The sequence below is a fragment of the Cheilinus undulatus genome, linkage group 7, assembly GCF_018320785.1.
Source record: "Cheilinus undulatus linkage group 7, ASM1832078v1, whole genome shotgun sequence".
Classification (NCBI taxonomy): domain Eukaryota; kingdom Metazoa; phylum Chordata; class Actinopteri; order Labriformes; family Labridae; genus Cheilinus; species Cheilinus undulatus.
Window position 1 is genome coordinate 27,312,086 of NC_054871.1, and position 24,202 is coordinate 27,336,287.

Consider the following 24,202-nt stretch of genomic DNA (forward strand, 5'->3'; position numbering starts at 1 on the left):
TCCAGGGAACTCTCAACTTGTGGTGAACTTGCAGCGGCCGCAAACAGTTTAGTGTAAAGCCTAGAAGGTCAAACGAATGAATTTTGTCAGACAAGTACTTATCTCCTGCATATTAATTAGAGCAGGGTGCGGTGGGGGTGCTGCAAGGGCTGTAAATGCGGGGCTTATCTTTACACAGAAAGGAAAAAGGAGCTGATTGAAGCAGGATTACAAGCTCCTGGATAAAGCTCTCAGCATCAGCAGCATACCTTTTAAAAGAGAGTGGAAACTGCTGCTTGTTCGAGAGAAGAAAGTTGAACTGACTCATCATGTAATGAATATTATCCAACATTTAAATATTGCCTTTTTTACCTGTGGGAGGAATGACACAGCTTTCTCAACAGGATCCAGCTGCTTTCTGTAGTGGGCAGTAATATCCTATATGTTGAAATAGCAAGCCTGTGCCTGGAGGGAGGCCAGTAGACTGCTCAAAAAGCCTAATCCCCTTAGTAACCATTGCTATGCCTTTTAAGCATTATGTCTTTAGCACATGCATATGCAGTATACAATATGTACATTGGCAGATGTATCACCAGAAAATTTAAAGTGATATTTCTATAATAACCTACTCAATTTAAGACAAAGGAGGAGAAAATCTGGTTTATTATTTAAAGTCTTGCAGCTGGTGATTTGTTGTGACAGCTGTCATTAGCATATTCTAACCGTTGTAGTTTATTTAGCTGATGTTGGGCTTTATGAGTTGAGTTTAAAGGGTGACATCAATGTTGACTGAGATTTCCTGGGACGGTATACTAGGTATAAATTTTACTCAAATACAGAAGCTAAAGCAGCACTTATAAAAGCTAGCGTCATCACCATTACATGACTAAGTGGAAGATATATAAATTAAGTGATGTCACCATTATGTTGAGCTGATAGTAAGCTGAAGCTCAGAATAGATGTGACAATCTGTCATTTTTTAAGCATAGTCAAATTTAACCTGGCACAAAGCTAAAACATGTAACAAGAAAAAGAAGCTAAATCAAGGCTTTAAAAGTAAATATAATTCACTATTTTTTTTACAATTAACATGGCTATAAGAGTTAGGACTAACAAGTGTGTTCGCCATCATAAAGTGCTCTTGTAAAAGGGGTTTGATCAGTACTGGTGAAGTTATTTCTTCCACAAATCCAACCAGTTTTAGTCGATAACTCCCAAACATTTTGGTCTAGTTTTAGTCCACAAAAAGTCCTCACATTTTAGTCTTAACTTTTAGTTCAAACATTTATTCTCTTGCCTTAATCTGGTACAAAGTCATGGTAGTGTGTTCTATACACCCTGGCAAACCTGGGGTCCCTGCTTTCTACAGGTAAGGGGGAAAAGAGCTACAGATGCATTGTTTTTTTGACATCTTTACCCACAGTGGAGAAATATCATAGATTGTGAATGTCTGACAAAAAATAAATTACAATTACGAATCAAATTGTTTGATTGTCCTGTAATGAATGTGACAGAACATTTGTACAATCACCTACCAGGAATTTTAAGAAAAGTCCTGCCCTTCCCAAACATTTTCTGTGGGAAGTTTCCCACATGAATGTCCAATATACCCATGTACCCAACATGTCCTCAACACTTAATTATTGTTTGAATATCAGATTAATATTCTAGTGTCTTGTTAGCTAATGGCAGCTTTAAAATGACTGGACAATTGTTTTCCTGAGGTGCTTTTTGACTGCAAGAATTTTTCCCAGGAACTAGGAACCTTTAGAGGAACTTAGCTAATTTTGATTGCAGGAACCAGGGTCTCTTAACTAAGTTCTAAATGATGATCTATACTGACCAATCTAGGGTGTACCCTGCCTCTTGTCCACTGACAGCTAAGATAGAAATCAGCCAGTTGCAACCCTGAATGTGATAATTAGTGTAGATAATGGGCTGGGTGGAATGGTACTGGTCTACCCTTAAAAGGTCTTATTTCCAAAGGTCCAGGAACTTTGGGACCAGGGCTTGCAGTGCTTAACATTTCTGTTGAGTTAGTTGAGTACTTGCAGGGTTTCACTTCATCCGCCATGTTTGGAAGACTGCAGCTGCTGCTTGTCTCCTTTCCAGTGTTGATTCAATGAATCCTTTTGCATTGCAATAAAGTACATACACATGCACATAACAACGGGCCACAGGAACCTTTCAAAATCGAGTAACTAGAACTAAAAGTTTCTGCTACTCATGGTTGAAATTTGCCTTTGAAGAATGATTAAATAGATTCAACTTTTCTTCATGATAAAACTGAGAGTTCTCTTGATCGAGCATAGGTGTGAATTTGTGTAACTGGATGTGAATCAAACACTCAAACTTTCCTACACTACAGTAACTGAAAGGAAAAACTGTCACATCACTTTAACACTGTGAAACTCTAACCAACATTTCATTAGTCAGAGATGCCAATTCACGTCACAGGGTCACCTGGCCAGTGACCCTCTAATGATGTATCAGTGACAGAACATGGCAGATGGCATGACCTGCTTCATGGATGAGACTAAATGACACAAAACTCTCGCTCCCTCTGTCTCCCCCTCTCTCCTGCTCTGTCTGTACTGTGTGTTCAAATTGATGGCAGTATTTGTCTGTTTATGAACACAGAGGTGACTTGTAATCAGCCTGAACGGGCGCAGGCAGCCCTGCGCTTCCAGCCTGTTAGTGCCACATAAGATGCCACATCTGTCGGGAGGGCCTGCCAGGAGAACAGGAGAGAGAGGAGAGGGTGAGGATGGTGGAAAAAAATGAGGTGAAGGGAAAAAAAGTAGATCTTAACCCACAATGTTGGAAATTAAGACAAGGTAAAAGCTTTGGGAATAAGTTGAGAAAAAACAAATGTGAAACTAAGCTTTCCAAGGTAAAAAAAAATGACAGTTAACTATAGGCTTGGTGATGAAGGGATTTTAATGAGGCAGGGAAGATAGGGGAAATTTGGTCATAAATCTTCGGAATGGATCAGAAATGGTTGGCTGACACCAGAGCAGAATGCCGACAAAGAATGAAAGTGAAAGATAGGAATACATACAGGAAACTGAAATGAATAAGACAAATCCAACAGTTAAATAAGGAATAAGACAGAGAGAAACAGCTTGGAGTGGAGTCACAGAGGGAGGGCATTTGGAGGATTTCAAGGTGTAAAATTCATCTAGGTGCTGTGACAGGACCTAATATGTTTGTTTCAGATAGAAAATTAATTTTCTAATATTAAAAAGGTCAAAAAGAAGCCAAGGCAACAATGACCTCTTTGTCATCTTTAACAAATTATCTAAAATGGCAGTGTCGAATTGGTGGGGATACGTTGGCCGGTGATGAATGCTCCTGGTAATCAGCCAATCAAAAAGAATTCTTCTTCTGCTTTTGATAAATGAGCTGGAAAAGCAACGCTTTAGGAAGGAGATGGGTCCATTTGTTTCATTGGTCTCTTTTCCTTTTTTCTCTCCCTCTCCATTTCTCTCTTTTCAAAACAAACAACAGGGTAGCTTGGGAACAGATTATAGCTCCTTGCATCACTGCCTCTTTCAGTCATTTTCCCTGCTGACCAATATTCAGCTGCAGATGGTAAATGATGGAGTTTTATGAAACAGCTTGAGCAAGGTTGCCTGCAAATGGATGGAGAAAAAGTTTACAGCCAGCTTTTGAGCAAATACTTTGTTGTCATTCACGCAGCAAAGTGGCTGAACTAGATCGCATCTCCCTTACATTTCACTTATATTATTCTGTGAAATGTGGCTTTCAAATGAATTAAAATTGAATTAAGCTATTTTCAGCCTCTTAAAGCAAACAAGCATACTTATTGAACCTTAGTGTTTGTGGTTAATATCATCACTAATAACTGTCCTCTAGATAAAGTATAATATTAACTTAAGTCTTCTTTCTTGGCCTCTGAGGAATTTTAAATTGAAATAAATTCAAACACTTGTATCTTATTGAAGGAATAAGAGCTCAGTGAGGAAACCCTTCATCCCATTTATGCCCCAAAGTTACTAACCTTCCACATGGCCATATACTTACCATCCCAACCACAACAGCACTGCAACATGCACCAGACCCAGGCCCTGTCCATTTGAGCTACCTACTCTATACTACATGAATGTAATGGTGTGTTCAATTTGATCTTGAAAATTGGACATTCTGAGATGCCAGCTGGATACGATATAAATATTCAGAATAACAGGCATTGTGTTTAATTAAAGAAATGTTCATATTAATATGTCCCTTTAAGCACCTCCTTGACAACATTTCCTCCCTGAATTATGGAAAATGTTAGAAAACAACTGCAACACTCTTATCCTCGTAATGCATAACTGCGCCACATGTGGATAAAAGAGCAGCTGGGAGCCTCAGAGTGATTGAACTCCTGGTTTTGTCTTTGTAATAGCAATGTCAAAGTAATATTTACCAACCTTATTTACACACCATTTATCATCATCTATTTTAATTCAAACAGAGGGGAAATTGTTTCATTATCTCTGGAAAGTTCATGCATCATAAAAACTGCAGCGCACTTCCATCAGCTCTTGCAGAAAGTAGACTAATCTTTTCTTTTAAAGATGTATTCTAGGGCCTTTTATACCTTTATTCTTAGAGGACAGTGGATAGAGTCAGAATCAGGGATGAGAGAGTGTAGGAGAAACATGCAGGAAAGTAGCCAGAGGCCAGACTTGAACCTTGGCTGACGGCGTACATAGGGGGCTCCTTAAACCACTACGCCATATCTGCCCCCAGTAGACTAATCTTTAGTCTATTTATGCTGTGCTGTTTTATGCTGAAGCTTTATGTAATTCAAGAATATTCATGAATATACAGTTATATTTAACAAAAAAATAGCAGTTTTTTTTTTATTTCTAGCCATCATTACCCATGTGGGAGTATATTCTGCCCTGGCTAACCAAAGATATATTTCTTTTTTTTTAACCAACATTTTACTGGAAACAATTTTCAGCTGTGGAGAAATACACATTTAGTGAGCTTCTCCTTTACCCTGAAATCCATTTGGCCTCATTTTATCTGAAGAAAGGATATTTATTATCATTTCAAAATCAATTTTTATTCTGACTGTGGGTTATGAGGAGTAATGTATTTATAGCTGTGGTCCCAAAATGTGACTGTGCACAATCTGTATTCATATTCTAATATAACCTTTCCAGGTGAGCTGGCTGATGGGAATTTAAGACTCTAAATTTTAAACATCATTTCTCGTCCAGGAGAGAGTTTTTTTCATAAACTAGAGAGTACAAATGATTTAACACTGTTGAATTTATATACAAATATTTTTCAAATAAAGTTTCCAGCCATCAATACTAATGCAGAGTAGATTGCTCCCGCTACAAGCTTTGATTCAAATGCCACTTGTCTGGGAAGTTATTGCCTGAACAGAACAGGGTAGTTATTTTCTCAGCAGAAAGAGAGTGCTGCTGAATTCACAATGATGGACAATCGCTTCCCAGTGACGAGGGTGTCTGTCACAGGAATGGTTGATGGGGTTTCAAACGGAATGAGCTCCTTTTGTGCAACCGAGGGCAGTGTGACTTTGAATTCTGTGTTGTGCATGGATCTGTGGGTATCTGAGGAAGTCTCAGTGATGACAAAATCTCAGGGTCAGATTTACATATATGAAGGTCTGGCACAAGGTTGCACCACATGTTAAACTCTTCAAGCACCCACAGTCTGCACTAGTTTTAGTTAAGATTTTCTAAAAGACTTAACATTCCTTTGTATGATGATACTGCCACCAGCACAGAGTTTGTAATGTTTACATATTAATCTTGCATAGCCATAACAATGCAAAATTCTCTTAAAGCCTGTTATATGATCATAGATTTATAATATAATATAAACATGATGAGAAAGTACCTAGACATGAAAAAGATACTAAAAAACAAAAAACACATGCAACTCGAATGCATTTACTATTCTGTTTGTAAGTAGCCTTATAGTCAGAAGTTGGGTTTTTTTAATGTTCAGTGCAAAACACAAATTAATGGTTTTTTTTTAATTGATTTATCATTATGTGGAAAAAAAGCTGGAATCTATTTCATTGTATTGTGAACAATGTGGTGTCAGTGTCAGCTGAAATAGTTTAATGTCTGGAACAGCGCCATACTCATCAATGTCACTTCTCCCTCACTGGCCAATCAGAATCAAGAAAAGGTGTGATGTGGGATATCGTCACTTTCAACAATGATGGTGAAGGAGACAGATCTGACTTGTCTTTTTGAGGGTACAGTGTCCAGGTCTAGAGGTTCTGCTAAAGCCAAGACATTCCTTCACGTTGTTTCTATGAGTTCTTGGCAATATTTCCTTGAATAAAAAAAACAAGTGTGTGGGGCACTTCAAAATAGACCTTATACTGGGATCCCACCAAGTGAGGTCAAAGTCAACTTTTTGTAACCCCGGAACAATAAATGCTGGGGAGAACCAACCTAAAATTGAGAGTCATGAGCAATGCTGGCACAGAAACAATACATTAAAATGACAAAGAAGTGCTTGTGTAAGAACTGTATCAGTCAGGTTATGTCTCAGTGAAGTTTAGGCTAAAAATGGTCTACATTTTGTAGTAGATACACTATATGGACAAAGTATTTAACCCTACCTGTTGATTGTTGAATTCAGATGTTTCAATCAGACCAGTTTTCACAGATGTATAAAATCAAGCACCTAGCCATGCAGTCTCCATTTAAAACATTTGTGATACATCGTGAGTCGTTCTGACGAGCTCAGTGACTTCAAGCATGGTACTGTGATGGATGGCAACTTTGCAGTTGGACGGTTGTTCTCTGCTGGATATTCCACACTCGATTGTCAGTGATGTTATTAAAAAGTGGAAGCGCTGAGGAACATCAGCAACTCAGCCACAAAGCAAAAGGCCATGTCAAATCACAGAGCAGGGTCAACGACTGCTAAGGTAAAACTCCCCTTTGCTCTTCTGAGCCCATAGCTGAAGAGTTCTGAACTTCCACTGGCATTAATGTAAGCACAAAAACTGTGAGGTGGAAGCTTAATAGAATGGGTTTTCATGGCTGAGTAGCTGCACTCAAGCCTCACATCACCAAGTCTAATGCCAAACACGAAGGGTGGAGTGGTGTAAAGTGGAAACTTGTTCTGTGGAGTGATAAGTCATGCTTTCTGTTTGGCAGTGAGATGGGCGAGCCTGGGTTTGGCCGTTTTTTTGGAGAACGTTACATGCCTGACTGCATTGTGCCAACTGTGAAGTTTGGTGGAGGAGGGATAATAGTATGGGGCTGTTTTTCAGGGGTCAGGCTCGGCCCCTTATCTCCAGTGAAGGGCAATTTCAATGCTTCACTAGACCTAGATATTTTGGACAATGCTCTGCTTCCAACTTTGTGGCAACAGCTTGGGGAAGGCCCTTTTCTATTCCAACATGACTGTGACCCAGAGCTCAAAGCAAGGACTATAGAAACATGGCTTGATGAGTTCAGTATGGAAGAACTTGACTGACTCACACAGAGCCCTAACCTTAACCCCACCATGCACCTTTGGGATGAACGGGAATGAATGATTGCAAGCCAGGCCTTCTTGTCCAACAACAGTGCCTGACCTCATAAAGGTCTAAAAATCCCTACAAATGCTCCAAAATCTTATGGAAAATCTTACAAAAAGAGTGGAGGCTGTTATATCTGCAAAAGGGGGGCAACTCCATATTAAAGTACAAATATTTGAATACAGTGTGATTATAGTCCCTGTTGGTATAATGGTCAGGTGGCTGAACAATTTTTTTCCATAGCATATCTAAGTTGTTTTTTTTTTAAATAATGATAATTCTAAAATCTTAAAATGCTGGGTATCTATGTCCAACACACCCTCTTCAAGGACTAAAGCGTCTTTGCACTGGGCACAGGATTTAACCACTACACCCTGTGCCATTAGTCGAGAATTTTTTTTTAGTTTTCCTATATTGTCGGATGAAGTTGGACTGGGTTCAAGTATTATTTTACAGGGACAAAATATTTTAATACATATTCACAAGTTTAATTATCTCAACTGTTGCACCAATGGCAGCTGGGAAGTCACACCTCATTAGTAATGAGTAATCATGTTGTAACAAGGAGTAGCCTCTGGTGTTGAAAAATTAAGTCAATGCAGAGGTGTGAAAAAGTGCAACTTCTTGGGTGTCCACTTGAGGCTGGCTGCGAAGGCCCTGAGAGTCACATTAATCCCCATATAACACTTTACAGCAGCAATCAACACATTTGCTGCCTGGTTCAGTCAACTGTTTTGGTCAGAATAGCTCAAGTCTTTATTGGCCCACACAGGTGTATTCTTTGTAGCTGTTTGCCTGGGGCTGAAGGCTTCCCTTAGCTTGTTAGATTGACCAAAAGTTAGAAAAGTGATAATGCATTTCCAATATAGCGATGGACAAGGCTGTAAAACTCCACTTCAGAAATCAATGGGTGTCTGAGACTTTGTCCATGTTTCATAAAGTCTGAGGGCACGAACTTGAGGTTAATTGATGGAAAAGATCACCCATTTGAATTTCAACTCACTCTCCTCAAAACAAATAACCACACGGAGATGGCTGTTGGTGAATGGGCCACATGCTAGCTCAGCTAACTGTTGTGCTGTGGCTGCAGCTGATCTCCTGTTAATGGAGTCCTCCAGCGGAGCCCTCCAACCCTGGTAGCCTCATTAGACTGTGTGCCTGCTGAGTGAGATGAGCATGAATGGAGGGCAGGAGCGCAGGGCCTCCTGGCTGCAGAACTGGCATCAAAACTGGCATGTGGGAGCCCCAGACATGAGTAGTGTGTCTGATGGGATTAACTGGCTGTGGCAAGAGAGAGGGGGCGACAGAAGAGGAGAGGTTGCCCAAGCCTCTAAATTAACTCTGCAAGGCTAAAGGCAATCATCAGGGAAAAGGAGGAGGCTGCAGGAGGACAAGCAGTGATGGTATGGTTATCAACAGAGCCGGAGAGAGAGGCATTTGACCAACAGGAGTGGACTAAAGACTTGTTTATGCGCTATGTTTCAAACGCATACAGATACAGGCAAAGCTCTCCGTCTGTACTCTATCTCTACTCTGTCTTCACTCTGTATGTATTTCTGCATGTCCTCTTGAAGCTTACAAATATGGACCAAATGTTCAGAGTAGTCACAGGTGTCTTCATGGCCTCTCTCACTAATCTCCTTCTTGCACCGTTACTCACTTTGTGAGGACGGCCCGATCCAGGCACATTTACACATGTGCCATATTCTTTCCATTTCTTAATGATGGATTTAACAGAACTCTAGAGGAATGTTCAGTCCTGAAATTGTTTTGTATGCATCCCCTGACTTATATTTTTCAAAAACATAATCTCTGAGTTGCTTGGAGTGTTCTTTTGTCTTCAAGATGTGATAGTAACCTGGAATACTGATTAACCAGTAACTGGACCTTCCAGATGCAGGTGTCTCAGTACTACAATCACTCGAGACATTTTTTAGTCACTGTTTACGATGTCAGTTCACCTTGGTGCAGAGAAAGACATCTACAACAGATTAGCTGAGGATGGATGAATCAACAACGAAGGAGTTAACGAAGCTAAAACAATAATGACTAAAAAATACACGTCATGCTACAGAATAAACAAACCTGCCAACATAAATGTCATAAAATGGTGTAACTGTAACCTTGCAAAGTCGATGGACGGGCCATATTCCAGGTCTGTCATCAGACAGATCTGTCTTTCAAAGCTTAGAGCCAAAATCTTCGTTCCCAGCCAGAGAATGACCAGACCAATCAGCAACATTTGAGAATGAGGCGGTTGTAGTTTTACTCAAAGCCTGTAAACAATGACAGCCACTGTTGAATAGTGTGGATGCAGCTGAAGCTGATTTATCAGAACAGGACATTTCTTTATTAAACAAATAGTAAAGAACCATGATGAAAGCTTTTCTTTGTTAAAAATATGTTTTCGCTCTTCTTCTGACTGGCTTCAGCAAGTTTAATCTTCCAAGTGGCTCCACTGATAGTGAACAATGATAATGGTTGTGGTTAACCCTCGGACTCTACTATGTCCATTTTCAGGACATTCATCATTTTTATCATCATTATTTTGAGTTGATAGTCACATTTTTGTAGATTGAGGCATCAAATTTGGCCAAAGTTATTATTTTTCTTCATATAAAAAAATTAAATGAATAAAATAATGTGTTGCCTATAGAACTCTACTCTCGCTCCATCCATCCTTGTTGTTCGAAAATCTGGACAATAGACTTTCATTAAAAACATGTTTTTTGACTGTGTGTTTATGGCACCAAAACAACATATAGCAACCTTTTCTATGCAGTCACTCAATCACCAGGGCCCTAAATTTCACCATTCCACAGTGATCCAGCAGATAGTGCCAGCCCACCATTCTAATCTCTTCAGCAACGTCCATGCAGGATTTCTTCCATGGACTCAGAGTGTTTAAAGCATTATTTCATCCACTAAACATCATCAGAATTAAATGAAATGATTCATGCCACTAGATATGGATGTCTGACAGTGGGCTACATGTGTAAGGAAAAGTTTGTGTGCTCCTACGTGTGTTCTTGGGTGCAAATCTGTGTCTATGTTTACAACCGGACATTTCAGAAGTGGAGTGTTTACAGTCGAAAATGCTACTTCTGGGTTCTGCAGACTGGGACTAAGAAAGGGGGACATTTGGACAATTTCAACTTTGCCCTCACTTCATAGCAAGTGGATGGACATGCATGAGGATGCACGGGTCCTTTCGATCAAAAGGAGAAAATATATCATATCTCAAATATGCAGTAAATTTATATATGCGCGTAATTAGCGTAATTGCGGTCACATTTTGGTTAGAGGTGGAAATGCGCATGTTCGTGATTCATACCCTACGTATATCCCCTGATTTCTTTACGCCTGTACATAAAATAAACCTAACATGAACAAATGCATTTGTTCTCATATGATTTGGTAGAGGAGGAGGCTCAAGAAAAGGACGGTAAGACTGGCGTGTTTTGCGCTCTGTTTAGCATAGACGCTATCTCACTGAATCCAAGTCATAGGCGTAGTGTACAATAACTGGCATAAAAAGGGTGTTACAATGAATGTTTTTTTTTTTTTTTTTAGTGGTCAAGGTTGATGTTGTCACAGAGATTCTAGTCAGTGAAAGTTAAAAAAAATGAAAAAAGAGTGTTTTATTAACAGTTTTCTGTATGTCCAGAATATGGACAAACAAGGACAGACAGAGCTAAAATATGGAATTTGGCACTGCAACAAAAAGTTCAATGCATCAAAATCAATTTTACTACTCATCATTGATATGACCAAGACTGTATCTATTTATTTTTTTAAGTTTTTCTTTCTAGACCATTTTATATGGGAAATATGATGTTTTTGTGTTTTTTTTTTTACCATAAAAAATAATGGCGACATAGTGTACAATAACTGGCATAAAAAGGGTGTAACACTGAATTTTTTGTTTTGTTTTGTTTTTTTAGTGGTCAGGTTTGAAGTTGTTGAAGAGATTTGAAGCACTGAAAGTGAAAAAAAAAAAAATAGCCCTTCACTTCTCCCAAAAAAAACACTGATATCTTCTGATCAGCTGTGTGGGTTCATGGGTGGTATTATATTGTACAGGAATAATAACACCACACCAAGCTAAAACAAAGATAATATGAGTGATTTCGACTTAGTGACAGTGATGTGCTGTTTACTGTGGATACAAGAGGATATTTATATGAACTGGAGCACACCAAAGAAGAACTTATACAGATGGAGAGTCAGCAGGCTGAAAGAGACTATAGAGAAACTTCATTTGACAGTTTTGAGCAGGAGAAATCCCAAGCATGGGTTTGCATTTTCCACACCTACACCACCAGGTAAGTCGAAATCGGTCATATTATGTTTGTTCTAGCTTGTTGTGGTGTTATTATTTCTGTAGAAGCTCGCAGACCCACACAGCTGATCAGAGGATCAGTGCGCAGCAGAAGGAGACATAATAGCGAAAGCTGTATTGTAAATTAGTGCCCGACACAGAGGGGTTTTTGGGAGCAATGAAGTGCTTTTTACGAAATTGGACACAGAGTACAGGCAAACCAACATATTTTAATGGCCCATTTTTATGTAAAACTCGTTAAAGATAAGATGTTCCCATCTACAGCCACTATGCCGTGGATCTCTCCAAGCTCTTAATAACCACCGGAGCAACTTTCACAGAAATTACTGGAGGCTAATGCCAATACTATAGCCAAGCACCTCCTACAACTCAACTTCAAAAACCCCGAAATATAGCTTCAATTCCCCAGGGTGGCGTATGCCTACGTCATATGTTTTGCTGGCCCGTGATCAATGTGACAGACAGAAAATTTGTCAAATCACTCTTCAGGTTCCAAACACATGTATGGGCTGTAGACATAGATGGGCTGTAGATCAATCAATCAATCAATCAATCAAACTTTATTTATAAAACACTTTTCATACATAACATGTAACTCAAAGTGCTTTACATAGACAAAATAAAAACATTCCCTCAAACCCCCACCTTTTGCTTAACATAGACAATTAAGAGTCATTCCCTCACACCCACACACCCGCAACCACCCTATCCCACTATCAACCACCCCACAGATGACAGTTACATGTGCACCCACTCACACACACTGTTTCACAAACACACACACACACACCCCCACCCCCACACACACACACACACACACAAATAGTGGACATTAGGCTGAGTACAAGAGGATTGCATGTTTTTTATGGTTCTGTAGCCCTCATGCTATAAAGGCTTTTTATCGACAGTCCCTCTGAGTGCCTCAGATCTCCTCAAAACTTTAAGTTGGATCCCCACACTGAAGAGCACCAGAGAGACGCTACATTTTTTCAAGCATTTTTAAACTTCTCAAAACCCATGCAGCACTCCATGCAACCATTTTTGGCATGTATGGGCTGTTGCCCAGACCAATGTGAAATAAATCCCAGGCCATTCAGAGAGTGCAGAAATCTTTGCTTAGGTACCTCAATTACACACCAAGGTAAAGGCCTGAAGGCCAAAGATAAACAAAGTATCAAAAGAAAATAGCAATGATTCTTCATTGTCATTCTTTTAGAGTGGATCAACATACAGTTTGGGGAAAAAAATCTGTGACATGAAATTTACAATAATGTGTAAAAATCTACCACTGATGCCACAGTTTTCTGCTAGTAAGAAAATCACCTGTTTGTCTGCAGTGCAGTAAGTGTTAGACATTTAAGTGTTTGTTTTGTACAGGTGCACGTTTGTGTTTTTGTGTGTGCATGCATGCGTGTGTGTGAATGACAGGCATGAGTGGATCACCCTGCCATGACAGAGTCTATCGATCAGCGTGTCAGCGCCGGGGGAAAAGGTTAATCTGCCCGATGCCAGCCCCACGCCTCACCCCATCTCTGGCCTGCCCTGCATCCCGCCCCGGCCCGCTCCCTCTCTTATCAGGATTAGAGAAGTGTACAAAAGGGCAGAGTATTCCCAGGACACTCACTGACCTTCAGTAATCCCACCAACCTGCCGCTCTGCTTATAATTAACATCAGGAACAAAGAGAAAAATCCCTCGCCTGCCTGTGTAGCATTCTTCTGACTGAAAGACTAAAACTGGAGATGGGAAAAGTTACAGTAAAAGACTGAGAGCGCAGAGACTTGCTTCAGTAGAGTGTTTTGAATGGTCAGGAGAGCCGAGCTGACATTCTGGAGCTGCTGACTGGCCTCTCCATGCTCCCCAGCGTTCACACACCCTCAACGCAGAGTGGAAGAACATGCTGAACCAAGCAGGGAGGCAGAAAACTCTGCTTGGCACCAGTAGACATTACTGTGGAGAAGGAGTGTGAGCACAGTATGGAGAAATGTGAGTTTATATGTTTGTGTGTGTCAGTGTTTGCACACTCACCGGGTCTTGGTTCATCTGCACTATGAGTTGTTTGACAGCGTGAAGTGTGGGGTGGGCCCATGGAGAGGGATCCTGCCAGTGGCGATTCAGGTCAAAGCCCATCAGAGAACACCTGTATACACAAACACACAAACACACAAACCTCTTCAATGGCTTGATCACAGAATTTTAAAAAACTTCACAAAAGACGTAAGGTAGAAGGGGTCTTCTACTCCATGATGTTTAAGAATTCAGGAACCTTAGTGAACTGCTAGAGGCTAGATTCAATGTTACAGTTATAGTAGGCAGACACTTCCATCCAAAACACTGTACTTCTGGCGAGTTCAACACAAAGGTCTATCTAGAAAGATTGATGCAATGCCAGTATGTGCTAGCGAACAGCCTTGATACTGATTTGACACATGTTGACAGACAGTGCTCAGGGTTAATGCACAAGGTGCAAGCTAATGTAAGTTCTGAATTCACCATAAAGTCTGCTCTATAAGTGCAATAGTACCTGATAAAGTATTTGCCCCTTATGTCTTTGCATATTTGCCACCTTTAAATGTTTCAGATCATTGAACAAATTTTAACAATAGACAAAGATAACCTGAGTAAATATGAAATGCAATATTTAAAAAGTGATTTCATTTATTAAGTGAAAAAAGCCATTGGTTGCACCACCCTTGGTCGCAATAACTGCAAGCATGCATTTGTAATAGCTGACAAAAAGTCTTTCAAATTGCTGTGGAGCAATTGTGGCCCACTCTTCTTTGCAAAACTGTTTTAATTCCATGACATTGGAAGGTTTTCTAGCATGAATGGCCTATTTAATGTCATGTCACAACATCTCAATCAACATCTCAAGTCCAGATTTATACTAGGCCACTCCAAAACCTTCATTCTGTCTTTTTTTAAGCCATGCAGAGGTGGACTTGCTGGTGTCTTTCATTGTCCTGCTGCATAAATCAAGTGTGCTTAAGCCTGAGGTCAGGAACTGGTGGCCAGACACTCTTCTTCAGCGTTTCTGGTAGAGACCAGAAGTCATGGTTCCATCAATTACCTCAAGTCATCCAGGCCCTGAAGCAGCAAAGCAGCCCCAGACCATCACACTACCTCCACCATGTTTGTTTGTTTTTATTAAACGCTGTCTTAGTTTTAGGCCAGATGTAATACTAGTAGAAGCATGCCTTCCAAAAAAGTTCAACTTTTGTCCATCCACTGAATATTTTCCCAAAAGTGAGATGAGCCTTTGTGTTCTTTTTGGCCAGGAGTGGTTTTAGCCTTAGAGCTCTCCCATGCATGCCATTTTTTGCCCAGTCTCTTTCTTATTGTGGAATCATGAACATGATTCTTAACTGAGACGGCTGAGGCCTGTAGGTCTTTAGCTGTTGTTCTGAGTTCTTTCAGACCTCCTTGATGAGTCTTCATTGCACTCTTGTAAAAAATTTGGTAGGCCAGCCACCCCGGTGATAGTTCACCACTATTCCAAGTTTTCACCATTTGTGGATAATGGCTCTCACTGTGGTTCGCTGCAGTCCCAAAGCCTTAGAAATGACTTTGTAACCCTTTCCAGATTCAAAGATGTCAATGACTTTGTTCCTCATCTTTTCTTGATTTGTTTAAATGGAAGCATGATGTGTTGATTTTTGAGATATTTTAGCCTTCTTCACTTTGTTAGACAGGTTCTATTTAAGTGATTTCTTGAACAGGTCTGGCAGTAATCAGGCCTGGGTGTGCAAGTGGAACTGAACAATTTTTTTTTTTCATTCAGAGCCAGATAGGTTTGGATAGCTTTTCCCCCTTAATAAATGAAATCATCATTTAAAATCCATGTTGTATTTATTTATTGGTTATTTATCTATTGAATATTAACTGAGCTTGTTCTAGACACATGAGTTGCACATCCTTTCAACAGTTTAATATCAGTTCATTTGCTTACAGGTTAAAAGTTTTTCATAGGACAGAGGGCCACTTCAGTGTGCACTCTGTCTGATGAATGCAAAAAGACACACCCACACGCTCTCAAGCAACAAGGAGTTGGATTCATGATAATGCTTATACCTTACTATGATGGTGATGACAACAAGAATGGACACTGGATAGTCAATTGTCAGTGTACTATCAAATTACATGCATCTGTTACACATGCTTTACAGAATATAGCCTAGGATTCCAGCAGAGAAAATCAATAAATGCAGGTTTTCAGCCTATGCTTATTTGATGTTTAAAGGGATACTTCAACATTTTGGCAAATTTGCCCATTGCCATAATTCCTATAGTCTTGGTAATAGGTTTGTTTCCTTTAGTTGTCAGTGCAAGCTGTTTCTAGACCTGGGGGGACCGTTAAACCAGCTGCACCGCTAACGCTATGTGAGCAGACAGAGTTTTTGCTTTCCCTCATCAAACTCATCAAATACACAATCTAACAACTCCAAAACGCTCTCGTGGACAAGTTGTGACCTGCACATTCCCCACGCTATGAAATAATCATGGAACATTACGAGACGTTTTAAAATTAAATGCAAAGCCAGAACTACACTCCAGACATGGCTGCTGCACTGTGTCACTCCGCCCAGTGGTTCACTCAAGAAATAGTTCTGCGTATTTGCTTCATGTGTCGTAATGTCACATCATTATATGTCATTATTTCATAGCGTGGGGAATGTGCAGGTCACAGCTTGTCCACGAGAGCGTTTTGGAGTTGTTGTATTGTGTATTTGATGAGTTTGATGAGGGAAAGCAAAAACTCCGTCTGCTCACATAGCGTTAGCGGTGCAGCTGGTTTAACAGTCCCCCCAGATCTAGAAACATCTTGCACCGACAACTAAAGGAAACAAAACTATTACTAAGACTATATGAATTATGGCAATGGGCAAATTTGCCAAAATGTTGAAGTATCCCTTTAAGGGATATTTCAGTATTTTTGGAGTTTGATGATACAAGGTACTTGGAGATAGTCATGCCATTAGAAGAGGCAACCATCACTGAAATCACTGCAGGCTAATAAGCACCACTATTGCCAAGTACATCATACAATCCAACTTCAAAAATACTGAAATATCCCTTTAAGCTCACAGATTAATTTACGTAGATCTTGTCTGATCCTGCTAGTGTAGCTGGAGATTTATTTATTAACTGGAATATATTTTTGTGTCACTCATGAATATTTTTTATCATGTCTTTGTGATAGTTTCCACTATTGTGGGAATGCCTCAATAAAATAATTTAAGGCCCAACCTGAACATATTTAATTCAGTGTCATGTGTGTGTTCTGTGTTCAGAGGCACAATGAAAGGAGAGAAGCTAGTGTGCATCCAGTCAATTACAAGAAAAACAAATAAAATCTGCTGTATGCTGGCAGGCACACCTGGCTCTTAAAGTAAAGAAAAGCTGACACTAAGATTGGTTTGATTCATGTTACTCCCAAAACACACCCAATCAAGCCACTTAATCCAACTTTGGGTTTGTGCCTGACACAGCTTGTAAAATGTAGGTAGACATAGCCCAAATCACTGTATGCTATGCATTTTAGACACAAAGAACCCATAAGGTAAGGAATGAAGGAAATTGTGGATGGATAGATGGATGGACGGCTATACGGATTAACTGAAACTCTTGGTGAAGGTACAAGAGTTAGTAATTCTTGAGCAGAGCAACCAGCCATGAACAAAATACTCATCTGAGGTTATCAGACACTGTCTCTTTGCAGTGCATATATCAGCATCAGTCTGCATTATACTCTTACTGGAAGAAAAGACTGAAAATGGGGGAGAAAGAGTAAGCATGCATGTGTATTAATGATGCATGCACATGAGTAATGAGGTGAGGACTGGTACAAGTCAGCTTCTGACAATATGCTGCTCACAACCTCTCAGTGTAAAAGAAGCTATTTAAAAACAGCCTCTAAGTAGTTACTGGTATTTCTGAGATTGTCACTGTAGGGGAAAAAGATTCCCCTGCTTCTATTTTCAGAAGCAGTGACAAGGAGCCATCACTAGATGGCACTCACAAACACACTATGAGCACGCAGCTGATGCTTATCTCCATAAGCATTAGTATTCCTGAGGCTGAGCCTATTAAGTAAAAGGCAATTATGAAGAAGGGAAAGAGAAAAGAGGAGAGGAGGATGCCCACAGAGCTGCAGCAGCGGTGTTAAAGACAGAGCGGAGGAGAGGCTGGACACAGACTGGCACTGAGAGAACGGCCCTACAGCCAAACACTATCTTCCAACAAATGCACTGCTGTGAGCTATATGAATTCATTAAGCTCTCTAAAGGTGCAGTTAAGAGCATATAATCCCACATAGCAGGATGTTAAAGCATGTAATGTGTGAATTTTTTGTAATGTAGCGTTGCATTCCAATGAAGAATTAAAAGCGGCATGCTTGGGGTGCCAGTGTCCTAGTGGTTCTGTCTGCATGCCCAAAGTACAGCGACTGTTGTCCTTGACAAGGCAGGCTTAGCCGTGGCTTCTTTCCTGTATGACATTCCCTACCCTCTCTCTCTCTCTCTCCAATTTTTGATGCTATCCTCTGTTTTATGTGAATAAACACATACAGTAAAGCCCAAAAATGTAATCCTTGCTTTGAAAGCTACAGACTAATAGTGTTGTCACCACACTAGAATTGTAAACTTGGGAGTGCAGATGGCCTAGCGGTCTAAGGTGCTACCCATGTGTGTAGGCGGCCTGGGTTCAAATCCAGCCTCTGGCCCTTTACCCCATGTCTCCTCCCACTCTCTTTCCCATTTCCAACCCTATCCACTGTCTATCAAAATAAAGGCACGAAAAGCCCAAAATAAATCTTAAAAAAAAGAACTGTAAACTTTGATGCAGCACTTGCAAAAATAAACAGTGCTACTCAGAGTTGGGCCCCTGAAAAACCCACTGAATTTGCCCTCTCCAGTTGTGATATATGGATGATATCAATGCATGTGTGTTGGATCAGTAGCATTGGTGCTACTGTCATAGCTAAGAGTCTCCTCACTTTGGACCTGGAACGTGTGTTGAACTATAACTGGTTTCTGATGTTAGAGTTATTCATTCGTGCTACTTTTTAACCCCTTTTCCCATTTTATAGCCATTTCTTCAACGTCTTGTTGCCCCTTTAACTCATTTTTGCCACTACTTCAACATTTCTGCCCCATTTTTTTTCCACTTTTCACTAATCTTACCACCTTAGCCCATTTTACCAACATTTTTGGTCAGTTTTTACAAATTTAGTCTGCTTTAAAGCCAATTTTGACACTGTTTTGCCTAGTTTGACCCATTTTGACCTCTAGTTTGTGTTTTTTTTAACTCATTTTTTGCCACTTAATGCTTATACATGCTGTTTTTTACACTTCATTGCCACTTTATTCCCACTGCTTTGCACAATTTGCACCCATTTTCCTCACTTCAGTGCATTTTTAGCATTGTCTTGCCATTGGTAGCCCATTTCTGCTGCTTGTTGCCAAATTTTCAGCTTTTAACAAATTTCCTTCATTTTTGCCACTTTTTGTTGCCCCATTTCTTGCCTGTTGTAAGCCGTTTTGGCTGCTTTTAGGCCATTTTTCCATTTTTTCACTGGTTTTAACCTTTTTTTTTGCCTCCTTTAAAAATGATGTACTTATTTTCCATTAAAAGTGTTATTTTCTGGCATCCTGCACATGATAGCTTAGCTATGAAGTCTGAAATTACTTTCCAAGTGGTTTAGTTTAATTTGCCCATCCACAATGATTTATTAAAAGGTATATCTATCAAGGGGTTTGCATCTTGAAAATATTAACTATTAACTATATTTGAGCTACAGCATGGATAAATCAAATTCATTTTGTGTACTTTACAATGAAGCCTGATTTTGCTAACCCCTATGGGCCCCCAATTTGGCTGGCCCCTAGAAGGCTCTCCACTTTATCCCCCCTTATAGGCGCCCTTGCTGATGACTGTCATGTTTTCAAAATTTCAGGCAAACTACCAAAATTTTGCCAAAGTCTTGTTGCAATTCAGACAGTCAGAGTTTTACTGCTATTTTTGATAGATTCATTCCCCTCCTGGAAAAACTACATTACCTTATGAAATGCATGTAGTTTGATACAATCAGTATGATACAGAGTTGTACATCTATAAAACATGTGCTATGATAAAGGGTATAAACCTTAGATAACTGTATGTTTCTGTACCTGTAATTGCCCAGGTAAACTCCATCAGGATTCAGCATAGGGACAATCTTGAAGATGACATGATCTCGCAGGACCTGAGCCACAGGATGCTGGCTCACCAGGAAGTCAATCACACCTGTCAAACACAAGCACACACATAAATTCACATCCAACGCTCACACATAGAGAGAAATAGACTTGAAAAGAAAAGCGAAGACGAGCTGGCAGTTAATTGAGTTTTGAGAAACAAAAGGAGAGGGAAGGACAGCGAGGGGCATCGTCAGAATCAGGGGAGGAATAGGAGACGTCAAGCCTAAATCGATACAAATGGAATGGAGCTGACGGCACTGGAAAAACAGACAGCACACGGCGGGCGAGGAGCCAACTCATCTGATTCATGATGATGCACACACCGCTGAAACACACATTCAAATAGGGTAAAACTGCAGATAGATTAGATAGACAAATAAATAGATAGTTTGGTCTAAAGATATATTACATTATCTTTTTCCAAATACTGAAAACTCTTCACATCAGAGCTTTCTCACAAAAGATATCTCTACACCTTGTTAGGGATGCCTGAGTCAAAGCAGCGGACAGTAGCCAACCTTACATTAAAGCCATGGCCTTCATCCCAGTTTCCCACCATTCCTCTCCTCCTACCCATAAACAAGGAAGTAGCACCAACAACTGCCCACTAACCTCGGTCTACACAGGAGGAAGACAGCAAGGAGTCATTAAATCCTTCTAAAACTGTAATCTAGGTTGTTGCTCAGCACAATGAGACAATTTCCCAAAGGTTCCTTGTTTTCAAGCTTTTTATTAGTTTTAAATTGGTGGAGACAGTGCCACCCAGTAATGTCCCCAGATTGTATTTCAGGGTTATTGTATATGGATACAGGTTCTTGTTTCTCTTCCAGTAGCATTGGGATTTATTGGATACATTTGCAGAAATTATATGTGTCTTAAGAATGAATATATACTATGTTTAGGGTGTTATCAAAATTCCTGAAGTTCAGTTTTATGCCTACAGCATGGGCAGATTCAGGCTTAACTATCCAAGGCCATAGGAATTCAATTGAATCTAATAAGGATGATACAATTTACCATGGTTTTAAATGCACAGTCTGTAACTCTTGTTGTCAGAGAGCCCTCATTAAAAACAACACAGGTGTTGTCAAAGCCATTAAGGAAATCATGGGGGCGATTCCCTCTGCTACTCCATCTCCAGCTCCCTGACTCTGAGTGGACAATAGTCAAGACAACCAGGTTAAACACCTGAGGAAGAAGTATGTTTTATGCTGAGGTCATCTATCAAAGGTGTATCTAAATTACATTTTAATATGGTACATTCACATTATCTCTCTTCATTCTCATGAAATAACCACCAGTAATGATCAAAAGTTAATGTTAACCATAAACTTGTAGGTGCACTTGCCAGTTGTGGCCAACATTGTTCTACAAATTTAGCATCGGGCTAGTAGGGCACTGTTATCCATGTTAAATAAATCATTGTATATTTTTAAAAAAGCATTAACTATTTGAATACGTGAAGTTTTTGTCCTCATTTGTAGCTGTGTTCGTAGTTTGGTTCCTGTGTTGGCCTGGTATTCATGGGTTTCTATGGTGTCTTGTGACATCTTGGTTCTCATGATGTCTTTGGAAGTTTTAGTGCTAATGATGCCTTATGATGTCTGGGTAATAATGTTGTTTGGGTTTCATATATATGTATATATATATATATATATATATATATATATATATATATATATAGTGCTTAACAAATTTATTAGACCACCCTAACCCTAACCAAAGTAAGGTTTATGCCACAGCTGCCCTAAATTAACAGCATTGGTAATTACCAAAATCATTTTTTATGTTTCTGCAATGGTTAATACACCAATATGTAAAAGCTCTTTAACCCAAATGATATTTTTAATGCTAAAATATGATTTTTATTGTTATACATGAATTTTCAAATTCATGTATAAATATATATATATATATTTTTTTTTTTTTTGCAATAAGTTGCAAATGTCAGGTGGTGTAACTGCAAAAAGTGTCGCTATATGAAGTAATATCATTATGTAAAGCTCTATTAACTTTAAATAAGGTGAAGGAGGTATCAAATATTTTATAAGAAATGTTTAATTACAGTTTTGCTTTGGTGAGAAGGTATACTTTCTATGTCAGGTGGTGCAAAAGGGTAAAACTGCTTTAAAAAATCAACATAACATTATTCATTTTAAAAATATATTTATCCACCTTATACAAGAATAAAAGTAACCACATGTGTATGTGTACAAGAATTTGCCTGTTAAATCTGAAACTAGTCGCAAGTGTCAGATGGTGCAACCACAATAAATAGAGCCTTATATGTCATTGACCCATAAATATATAAATAAATAAAACCAATTGGTTTTCATTGGGAACATATCAACGAAACAAGGAATCGACTTGACATTAAAACTTTACCTTGACAGATGAAGGAAGCAGGAGACTCTCCAGGGTGAACTCGAGCTGTGAGAAAAACCAGCTTCTTCTCCCTCTCTAGACCCGAATGGTCTGAAAGAAAGACAACGATAGAGTGTCAATAGAAGGATGAGGGAGTGTTGTTAACACATAAAAGTATGGAGCAATTCAAAGAGCCATCACATGTACATAGACTTAATAGTTACTTCTTAACTGGATGCAGGAATCTCATGGATATTATGTAGTCTTTTCTAGTCTGGTGTGAGAGTCTAAGTCCAAACACATATTGACCCGACCATCCACTTTCAGCCAGACACACATGAATCAAACATCAAACCAACACGCACACACAAAATATTCAATAGGAAAGGTGAATTATACATCTACAGAGGTCAGGAGCAGCCAGCAACAGGTGAGACTCCATAGAAGTCGTCTTTTATTGAAGTCTTCAGGTCTGAATGAAGAATTCTCTCTGGCTAGACTTTTCCCTTTGATTTAACTTTTTAATTAGATGAAAATGATCTTAATTTAAAATCTATCAGATGCTTAGAAGTGGAGGTGCATTGTAGAGGTGGTCTATGGTGTAAAGATGAAATATTCTTATTTGAATTTCTAAATTAACCTCTATATGTAAGAGGTTATGTTAATGTTTGGTGATTTTAAAGGGAGGTCTTTGAACAGTGTGCAATAGACAGGTGAGGAAGAATAACATGAACAGTCTCCCTGTTCATCTCGCCTGTTTGAGAACCACAGAGGTCAAAATTTGTCTGTTTTCTTGGGCGGTGGTTCTCCTCTAATCTGCTGCTGCTAATGGGGGAAAGTGATTGTGTGCCTCATCGCTATACACAAACTTAATATCTTATTGATTCTTCCACCCACTTCTGCTGAGCAGAGAAAATGCTAATTAGCAACAGGCTATGCACCTTTCCTTCTCCTTAATTCTAATTTAGCCTCAGAGCAGCGTGTGAGTGTGTTACCGAGTGTGCGCTGAGTGGTTAGGGGTCGTAAACAGAAAAAAGTGTTGTTCCATTTAAGTACTCTCCCTCTGATTTTATTTCGCTTTTCTCTCCCTCTGCCCTTCACAGAGACAAATGGCTTTGCCATTCAGGAGTCTCCGTGGAGCGGGGCGGCCCGTTTGTTGTAAATGTGAGTGCTTGCGGTTTGGCCAGCCGCTGGGTGCTCGATGGCTGTGAAATTCCATCACTAGAAATTCTACTTTGGCCTCGACCCTGGGCCACCACACAGGCTCTTGATAGGAGACACACACTCACACACACAGTTGAGCACAAAGCTGCAATCAGGAGAGAGAGAGAGAGAGAAAACGTATTTACACACAGCTTTTCTCCCTACAGTAAAACCAAGAACCCAGAAAGTTGTGAGCCAAACCAGAGGCAGCTGCCAAGGTCCCGACTGTCGGGGAATTCAAGCGTGCTAGCTATGCTACATTTAGTCTCAGTGCTAGTGTGCCCTTGCTGCTTCATCAAAACAATCTCTTACAGCAGACTCCTGGAGCTTACAATGGATCCACTGTTGTTCTGTGAGTGTGTGCGTGTGACAGTGTGACTATGTCTCCTCAGGGCTCTCACAAACGCTCCCCAAGTAGTTGTTGTGTTTATATGTCTGTATCTCTGTGTTCTCTGTATCAGACTGTGCCCATCCAAGCGGTGTAGCACAAAATGAAGTCGCACTATTCCATAGGCACCCAGACACCCAGAGGGGACCCAGC

At 39.8% G+C, this 24,202-nt stretch overlaps 1 protein-coding gene across 1 annotated transcript in view; it reads right to left on the bottom strand.

Annotated features, from left to right (window-relative positions):
* The window catches only part of agbl4 (AGBL carboxypeptidase 4), a 488,448-nt gene that overhangs the window by 31,801 nt on the left and 432,445 nt on the right, over nt 1–24,202 (bottom strand). Inside the window, exons 8-10 of the mRNA XM_041791008.1 lie at nt 22,480–22,569; nt 20,026–20,140; nt 13,886–13,997 (exon numbers count right to left, since the gene is read on the bottom strand). Of these exons, the coding sequence (XP_041646942.1) occupies nt 13,886–13,997; nt 20,026–20,140; nt 22,480–22,569 (317 nt within the window). The remainder of the gene's footprint in view (nt 1–13,885; nt 13,998–20,025; nt 20,141–22,479; nt 22,570–24,202) is intronic.